This window comes from Medicago sativa, chromosome 1 (assembly GCF_051527215.1).
Source record: "Medicago sativa cultivar Bolivia chromosome 1, Bolivia_mono, whole genome shotgun sequence".
NCBI classification, from domain to species: Eukaryota; Viridiplantae; Streptophyta; class Magnoliopsida; order Fabales; family Fabaceae; genus Medicago; species Medicago sativa.
In genome coordinates this window covers 90159682-90168879 of record NC_140749.1, presented here as the reverse complement: position 1 = coordinate 90168879, position 9198 = coordinate 90159682, and the positions used below count along the sequence as shown (strand labels likewise).

At 31.7% G+C, this 9198-nt stretch overlaps 1 protein-coding gene across 6 annotated transcripts; it reads left to right on the top strand.

Annotated features, from left to right (window-relative positions):
* Positions 1–1118: 1118 nt before the first annotated feature.
* On the top strand, positions 1119–7210 carry PSS1 (phosphatidyl serine synthase family protein). 6 transcript variants are annotated; one of them, XM_085740495.1, is made up of 14 exons: positions 1119–1555; positions 2434–2528; positions 3138–3422; positions 3551–3616; positions 3715–3774; positions 3878–3968; positions 4179–4233; positions 4392–4471; positions 4596–4712; positions 4827–4911; positions 5512–5603; positions 5920–6173; positions 6265–6353; positions 6916–7210. In XM_085740495.1, exons 3-14 carry the CDS (start codon positions 3262–3264, stop codon positions 7041–7043), a joined length of 1278 nt encoding a protein of 425 aa, XP_085596621.1. In that variant the 5' UTR covers positions 1119–1555; positions 2434–2528; positions 3138–3261; the 3' UTR covers positions 7044–7210. The 6 variants fall into 6 exon arrangements, with proteins under 6 accessions (XP_085596621.1, XP_085596617.1, XP_085596622.1 ...); XM_085740491.1 differs by having other exon boundaries at positions 6244–6353; XM_085740496.1 differs by having other exon boundaries at positions 1119–2107.
* The last annotated feature ends 1988 nt before the right edge of the window (positions 7211–9198 follow it).

Sequence of the window (9198 nt, the reverse complement as noted above, 5' to 3'; positions counted from 1 at the left end):
TGTGACACGTTAATATAGTTGAATTGCTCTCTCGTTTTTCTTTTCTTTCCATTCAACTTTGTTATTTTAAGTGTTTTTTTATTGAAGAATTATTTATTAAAAGCTTGTCATGTGACACGTTAATATAGTTGAATTGCTCTCTCGTTTTTCTTTTCTTTCCATTTTTAGATAGTATAATGATTAGAAATTTATTTTTATAGGATGAAAAAACGGAGTGTAATTTGAACATCAACCCTGTATATATTATGCAATGTTCATGTCAATTGAGTCAAGCTCACGAGGATCAATTACCCACTTGGTTTATTTTCACAAAACATGGTATAAAAATGCTACGAAAAATAAATCTTAAAGTAACGGTACGAAAAATGGTTTAATTGTAGCTCTTAATTCTAGAAAGAATCATTCAGGAAATTTCGAGTTTGATTTTTAGAATAAACAATCAATTTAGTCCTTAAACAACAACTCTATCATGAAATTGGTCCCTAAACTATTGAAATCAACTAAAAGGTCCTTAAACTACGAGAAATACATCGATGTAGTCTTAAGTTATACTCACGTCAATCAAGTTGGTCCCTAAAACCGGTTAACTGAGAGACCGAATTGATGTATTTCTCGTAATTTGGAGACCTTTTAGTTGATTTTAAAAGTTTAGGGACTAAATTAGTGAGAAAGTGATCATTTAGTGATTAAATTGAATGTTTGTTATTTTGTATGTCTCTTGACCAAACTCCATATTATCAGGGTTAAAGCCCCGTGGATGAAATCAACACAAACCATAAGTTCTCTCTTCATATGTGTTAGTTTTTCTATGATGCTTACCTCACACAAATGCTGCAGTTTTCATCTCAAAGCAAGATTTTTCTTGACACAAAGGTTTCTTAACTAGCAAGTATGATATACTTATATATAATTAATTTTGGAGAGAATACATTTATTTAAAAAATGGAGGGTAAGAAAGTAACAAGACATATAGAGGGACAAGAATAGAGGAAGTGATAAAAATAAGGTACAATAATAAATGAAAAATAAAAAGGGGTATAAAATGATAAAGAAAAAATGTTGGTGATGATGGATCGTCATCGTGCGTATCTAAAAACATCTTGAATCTATCTTTGACCATCGTACTTCTCCTTTTCTCTCTCTCTCTCTTAAAAATTTCTCATCATCATCATCCTTCACCTTTTCGCCGCTGTTGCAGACTCTTTCAACACCAAAAAACAACAATTACATAAAACCAAAAACATGATAAACACACAGATAGATAGATAGACAGTGAAAGAAAGAGAGAGAAACAATACACAAAAAATAAATCATCGATTATTTATTTTTTCCCCTTTCATTGTCACTGCCACTTCAATATATTCATATCATTCATTCATTCATTCATTATTCATCATTATCAATTCAACCTGAAACTCAACAACATACATAACCATAACCTTCTTCTTCTTCATCCTCCGATTCATCCCTCTCATCTAACGGTTACGATCTCCTCGTTTCTCCAATCGTACGGCCAGGGGTCCTTTATCTGCCTCTTTCTCTCTCTCTTTATTACGTAAGTTGTTGTTACTACTATCTCTTTTTTTTTTTTCTTCTTCTTCTTCTTCTCATAGTACACCATTTATAACACACTTTTTATTTTCTTCTCAATAATTAATAATCTCTTTTTCATTACCAACGAATCATACTCTCGTACAACACCAACACACACGTACATAACATAGCCTAATCTACTCCATGTAGTACGTCATTTTCCCCACTACCCATTTATTTTTTTCTTTAATTCTTCAATAATTCGTATTCAACTTTTGTTTTTTATGTTTACCCCACTTGTTTTTTTCATCAATCAATTTTGGGTTCATTGTGTTTTTTTATTTTTTTATTTATTATTTTTGTTTTACATGCATCCATATACACAGTTGTTTAATTATGCCTTTTTTTTTAATCATTGTTACTGATGCCAGATTTAGATCCATCATGGTGTTATAATCGTCTTGGAATCTTCAAATGATGTTTATTTCTAGTTGTTTAGCAGCATATACTAAATTTTTTTTTTGTTTTTTGCTCAACAGTTTTTGAGTTATTTGTGCTTCTTAATGATGTGCATGTGAGTCTCTTCTGTGTTCAGATGCTTCTGTTATTAGAGATTAATGATGATGTTCAGTTTTTGTGTAATATTGTACTATTATTGTTGATTACAATTATGTACTATAGAATTTTAGATGAACCGTTGAACTCTCACTCAATTTATTATTTTTTAATGCTTTTTTTACAAAAAGGTAAAATGTTTTGACAATAAATTGTCACCAGATTGTACCATATGCTACAATTTACAAAGTTGGGGTTTATTGTGTTGTCAATTCAGTGGATTTGTAGGTGTTTCTAGTTAAATCTTTAATTTTGAACCCTAATTTAAATGGTTTTGTTATGCAGAGGTTATTGACTCTTGGTAGATACTGTTGCATGTTTTTTTACGGCACTCTTGGTATACTGTTAATGTACTTGATGTACTTAGTATACTGCAATAGGTATATTATAAATATTTTTGTGATTTTTTTTTGAACTCTTTTCAGTTTGTATGTTTACACTTTATCGTATGTAATCATTATTTTACCATGCATATTAGAAATTTAGTATTACACAATGGTATTTGTGGATTCTGTACTTCTTCATACTCTTGTTATTTGCTCAATATTTTTCTCTTGTGATTGAAGTCCTCATAACATGTAATTGAAATGCAATTATACATGGATATTTAACAAGATCTTGTTAGTATTCCATGTGTTATGCTAGTGCCTGGTGTGTCTTTTAATTATAGAAAATGAAATACTTAGGTGTAATTTTTTTTATCTGATATTGTTTCAGAGATTAAGGTATATGCAGTCATAGTAAAGTTTTCACATTGACATCCAATCACATCTCTTCAATTTGTCACGTCATGCTAATAAGTTTCAAATAGAAGGCAGTTATGTAATTCTTTGTTGTGTTGATGGATTGTGATTAGTTGTTAGTGTAAAACAATTTTACACCAACAGTGTATATCCCTTAATTTCATGGTTTTTTACTTTCACATGATGGATTTATATTTGAATTAAGTGGACTAATTTTTGTGCCCGTTTGTGTTGTGTGACTTGTAGGAGGTGATCTATTGAGGTGCATAGAACTCGGGGGCTATCTGCATAGTATCTACTATCTACAAATGATCTTATTTATTTGATTTCAATTGTAGTTAGAAAAAGTAGCTTCAACGGAACAATAAATATGGAATCTAATGGTCATAGAAGAGCAAACAGATATGACTGTGTCGTTAAAGAAAATGGTGATTCCCATTTGTCAAATGATGATGAACATGATCCGTGGACTGCGTGGGCATACAAGCCTCGCACGATCACATTATTACTTATTGGTGCTGGCTTTCTTATGTGAGTGCTTCACTCGATAAACTAATTTCTAATAAGTAGCGTAACTTTTATAAGCTTGGAAATTTGTTCTTTTATAAATTGTAAGCCTTTCCCCTCACTTCAATTTTTTTATATAATTTTATTGTCAGTTGGGCAAGTGGAGCACTTGATCCTGAAAGAGATGCATCAGGCGATGTTGTTACTTCCGTTAAAAGGTTTGGCATCTTTAGTTTTATTAGTGTTCATTTTGCTTTGTTTAGCATTTTGCTGTGTGTATGAGATGCTAAATATCCACACAATTATTTCTTTGTAGGGGTGTATGGGCAATGATTGCTGTTTTTCTCACTTATTGCTTGCTGCAAGCTCCTTCTACGTGAGTTTGTCATTTTAAAATTGTTCTCCCAAGTTATAACGCTTAAACTTTATTAGAGATTCATGTGTATTATATTTTTTACTGGTTTTTTCTTTTCATTCAGGGTTCTTATTAGGCCACATCCTGCAATTTGGCGCTTGGTACACGGGGTAGCTGTTGTATACCTTGTTGCCCTCACCTTTTTGCTTTTTCAGGTTGGTTATGATTTATATTTTGTAAGGATGAAATTTTCCGTTTTGTTGGTGCATCTTTCCTCTCAGTTTTTGCATGCTTTCTGGATTTGCATGTGTTAGCTTGATCCTCCAACTTTGTCTGTCTTCTGTTGCTTTCTTTTGTCATTTTTAACTGTTTCCAGCAACTGAATAAAAGTAAACTAACATTTAATCTTAATAATCCCCTCACAGAAACGGGACGATGCTAGACAGTTCATGAAGTATCTTCATCCTGATCTCGGCGTTGGTAAGTTAATCTGATTCTTACAGTTTAGCTTTGAATCAGTTTGAAATATTTTCATTGTAGATCGGTGTTATTTCTGAGATTTTAAATGCCTAATGGGATATTTAAAAACCGGCTAACTAAATTTCAAATCTGTTATTGCTTTGTATGGTTTTTGACAGAACTTCCAGAAAGATCTTATGGTGCTGATTGTCGTGTATATCTGCCTGAAAATCCTGCCAGCAGGTTTAAGAATGTTTATGTATGATTTCCTCTTTCCCAACTTTGTGCCTTTGCCTATTATCTTCAAATAGTTCATCCATCTTTGCTTCATCATGTTGATATCTTCTAACATGGAGGTTTATTTGTTATGCTTTGTTTTTCAGGAGACTATTTTTGACGAGTTTGCTCTGGCGCACATTATTGGGTGGTGGGGGAAGGCAATATTGATTCGTAATCAGCCCCTTCTTTGGGTGTTATCAATTGGTTTTGAGTTGATGGAGGTTAGGCCATTAGGGTTGATCTGATTAATACAATCTGGTTTTTTTCACGTAGGTTTTATTGTTTTGGTATGTCTTCTGTGTTCTTTACAAAACAACCTATATTTGCATCTTCAGCTTACTTTCCGTCACATGTTGCCAAATTTCAACGAGTGTTGGTGGGACAGTATTATTCTGGACATCATGATCTGCAATTGGTTTGGTAAGTGTTTCAGATCAATTTTTATGTGAATATCTTTTTACTTGTCTAAATCCTGAAGGTATATATATATATATTTTCATTATCTTGGATGAGAATTATTAAATTACCTTACATGTTTATAGTTTGTTAATGTTTTTACATGCCTTCACAGACTTTATTTTCAGACTCCATTGAACCTTCATTATGCATCATATTGTAAATGATAACTAGTAGTACTTGTGTTACTTTTTTGTTGTTGGTAATTTTGTTTTTAGAATAATGTTCAAGCCAATAATAGTATACTTAGTTCCATATTAATTTTCATGCAAATTCAGTTCCTATTTTGAATTTTTGATTTTGTCATCCTAGAAATGCAAAATTTTGGATAGACCATGTGCGCTTCGGTTGATGATTCTGGTGGTATTCAGTAAATTCTTGATTTTTTTTATAAATATTATTTGTTTGAATCATCTGATCCCCTCCTCATCCAGAAAACTTGCTACCTATTTTTATTAAAGAGAATGTAGTTTTGCTTTTGCAGTATTTTTTGTAATTAATGTCTTCTGGCATTAAATTTGCCACAGCTGTTTGTAACATCTTTGACTCGGTTTAATATTGCAGGGATTTGGGCAGGAATGAATACTGTCCGGTACTTTGATGGAAAAACATACAAGTGGGTTGGTCTTAGCCGACAACCTAATATAATTGGAAAAGTATGCTTTTTCCCCGTTTTCCATTTGATTTGTTTTATCATAAGTCACTCCATTATGTTTGAATCTTTGATTTCTATTGAATTTGATGTTGCATGTATGATACTTTTTCACAGCAATACTTATTGTTTGATAGTTTTTTTTTTTTTTTTTCTCCCTAAAATTGTGTTTCTGATAGTATTGTCATATAACTAGTATCTTCACCATGAGAAAAATATTAATTGACTCGGACGGAATTTTAGCCAAACTTCATTGTTAATTTATTATGATTGCTATGGGGAGTGGGTGTGATTTTAACGCGCTTTGATTGCTACTACAGGTGAAACGAACATTAGGCCAATTCACACCGGCACAATGGGACAAAGATGAGTGGCATCCATTGCAGGGTCCATGGCGATTTATTCAAGTTCTCAGTCTTTGCACTGTATTTTTGACAGTAGAGCTCAACACATTCTTTTTGAAGTTTTGTCTTTGGATACCTCCACGAAATTCAGTTGTTATATATAGATTAATTTTGTGGTGGTTACTTGCAATTCCAACAATTCGTGAGTACAACTCATACCTTCAAGACAGGTAACATTCTCAGTCTCTCATGCTATGATGAATGACATCACCCTTATGAATTTTTAACATTTTGTCATAGTGTTCATGAACATTTTTTCAGTAAGCCAGTGAAAAAGGTTGGCGCATATTGTTGGCTCTCTCTCGCCATTTGTATTGTTGAACTTCTGATTTGCATCAAATTTGGACACGGTAGGTCTTTCATCCTCTTCCATATTATAGATGCATATAATATGGTTTAAATGCGTTTTGGTTGATGGTTGAACAACTTTTAATCACCTATGATAAGTTATTACTCTTCTGTCCCATATCATAAATCTACAAGTCATTTTACAATGAGAGACTACAGCGTTGTTTAGTAAAATATACAATATTTTTAGCGTTTACGTTTGATCACTGTCAATATAAACTATTTTACACTGTCAACAAATCGTATGTAAATGATCGGACAATTAATCATTGATGTAAAAAAAAATCTTTACATTGATAGTCTATACGAAATATGATGAATTAAAGCCATATTTTTATGAAACTTATGATATTACATGAGTTTTTTAATTCAGGTGTCAGATGCTTAGATGGCTTATAATATAAGACAAGGAATTGGTCGGTCTTTGACCAAATCACCAGAACTTATTGAGACCATACTAGACATATCCACAATTTTTATTATTATTTAGACCATACTACATACATATGCATGATGCTTTTATTATTCATGAATTATTAAACATTGGTTGTGTTTGCTTCACAGGTTTATATCCCAAGTCGATGCCTTTATGGCTAGTAATTTTGTGGTCATCAGTTGGAGTGGGAATTGTTACATTTTTGGTTCTCTGGTCTTGGCAACTACACCGGAGTCTAGAGAGAAAGAGGCGATAATTGAATTTTAACTACTATTGTAGTAGTGCATTTTATTTTTATTTTTATTATTATTCTTTGATTTGATTCCTTCCTAATTTTTATGGGTTTTCATAGAGCCATACAATGTGTATATACTATCAAATCAACCTCCTCCTCATAATTGTAAATGCTTGCGAGTTTATTCATCTCATGGGGTATTAGTGGATCATAGTTTGAGTTTCTTTTCTGCTAGTAAAATTGGCATTTTCTTCTTCACATGGACTGGAATCAATCATTCTGAAACCAAATGCATCTGGATGAAATCACATGCATTAATAATTTAATATATTATTTTACAAAGTATTTCATAGTCATTTTTCTATAAAGTTAGTGTAGATAAGAAAATTTGTTGTGTATTAATTTAATCAAAATAATTTTAATCAAAATTAAAATTTCATAAAAATATTGTTAGTCATTTATACGTATTAACACAATAAAAAGAAAACACATTGACCGTCCGACATTGGTTTAAATAATATATTTTTCAATTTCTTTTTTTAATTGTAATAATAAAAAATATAACTATACAAGTAGTTTTATTGGGTTATGGCCGATTTTTCAAAAAATCGCTTGGTTGAAAATTAACTCTTCAATCTTGATGACCTAAGTTCGAAAATACACTGCAAATACACAAACATTAGAGCTATGTGTTGCTCTTTTAGAAATCTCGGATTCCTTTTGTCAAAATAAATAAGGAACATGGAGTTGTGTAAGGCAACCCTTTATATAAGAGAAATGTTATTTGAACAATTATTTTATACAACTTTTTCTTTTATACTCGCATTATGTTTTTACTTTCTTTATATTATTTTATGTTTATACCAACTGAGCTTAGCTCAGTTGGTATGGACAATGCATAAAATATGTAAGGTCCGGGGTTCAAACCCTGGCCACCACAAAAAAAAAATTTACTTTGACTTTTGTGTCAACGCTCATATTTCTTTGTATATTTAGATTGTCTCATAAGTTGTCAACAAAAGTAGTTGTTCAAATAACACTCCTCTTATATAATGTGTTTATATGATGTTTCGATGCATTTTTGGTAGAACAAAATAGATAAGAAATTATGTTTTCATAGGTTTGTGATAAATTATGAGATTTTTAAGCAAACATGATGGACCAATACAACAACCTCCATTGCCTATCAAGATAGAATGTACTTTTTTCTTAGAGGAAACAGCATAAAATGTAATTTTGTTTTTTGAGGTAAGTATAAAATGTACTAAAACTCAACATGTATTACAAAGATATCTAATTATATTTTATCATGTACAAGTACAATAAATATCTGGGCACAAATTTTAAAAGTTTAAATTTTCTTTTGAAGAGGATTTTAAAAGTTTAAACTGTAACATGAAACCAAAATGAAATACAATTAAAACGTCTGTGTAAAATCATTTTACTTCATAACATATTTTTTATTTCTTAAAAAAGATTTTTTTTTTCCGGCCATTTCCTATTGATTGTGTCCCTGAGGCACTTTTATGGAGGAAGGAAGTTCCCTTGAAGGTTACTGCGTTCACTTGGCGTCTGTTTCGATTTCGTTTGCCTGCCAAAACAAATTTATATCGTAGAGGCGTTATCTCTTCTGAGGCTCAGATGTGTGTTTGTGTGTTGCAGGTTGCGGTCTCCAGGAAACAGAAAATCAATTTTTTCTGTCTTGCCCCTTGTTTGGTCAGATGTGGCAACTGGTTCGAAATTGGCTTTGCGTTTACTCGGCAGACCATTGTAATATTGTTGATCATTTTTATCAGTTTGGTACCCTTTCTGGCGGTGCTAAGACTCGGTGCTCTCTCATGCATTTGTTTTGGTTTGCTACTGTCTGTGTAATTTGGAAGGAAAGAAACGACATAATCTTTTGTGGTAAAGAGAACCACCCATTGCAGCTTTGGAAAAAATCAAATTACTATCCTTTTGGTGGTTCAAAGCTAACACTTAGTTTTTCAGTATAGCTTCCATCATTGGTGCCAAAACTCATTCTTATGGGTTGTGGCTAATTGTCGTTTTTGTTGTTAAAATACTCTTGTAATTTTTGGATTTCTTCTCAGGTACACCTTGTGCCGGGAGGATAGTCATTTGGTTTTATATATTATTTTGATTTCTTAAAAAAAAAAAAAGAAACTTATATCATGAA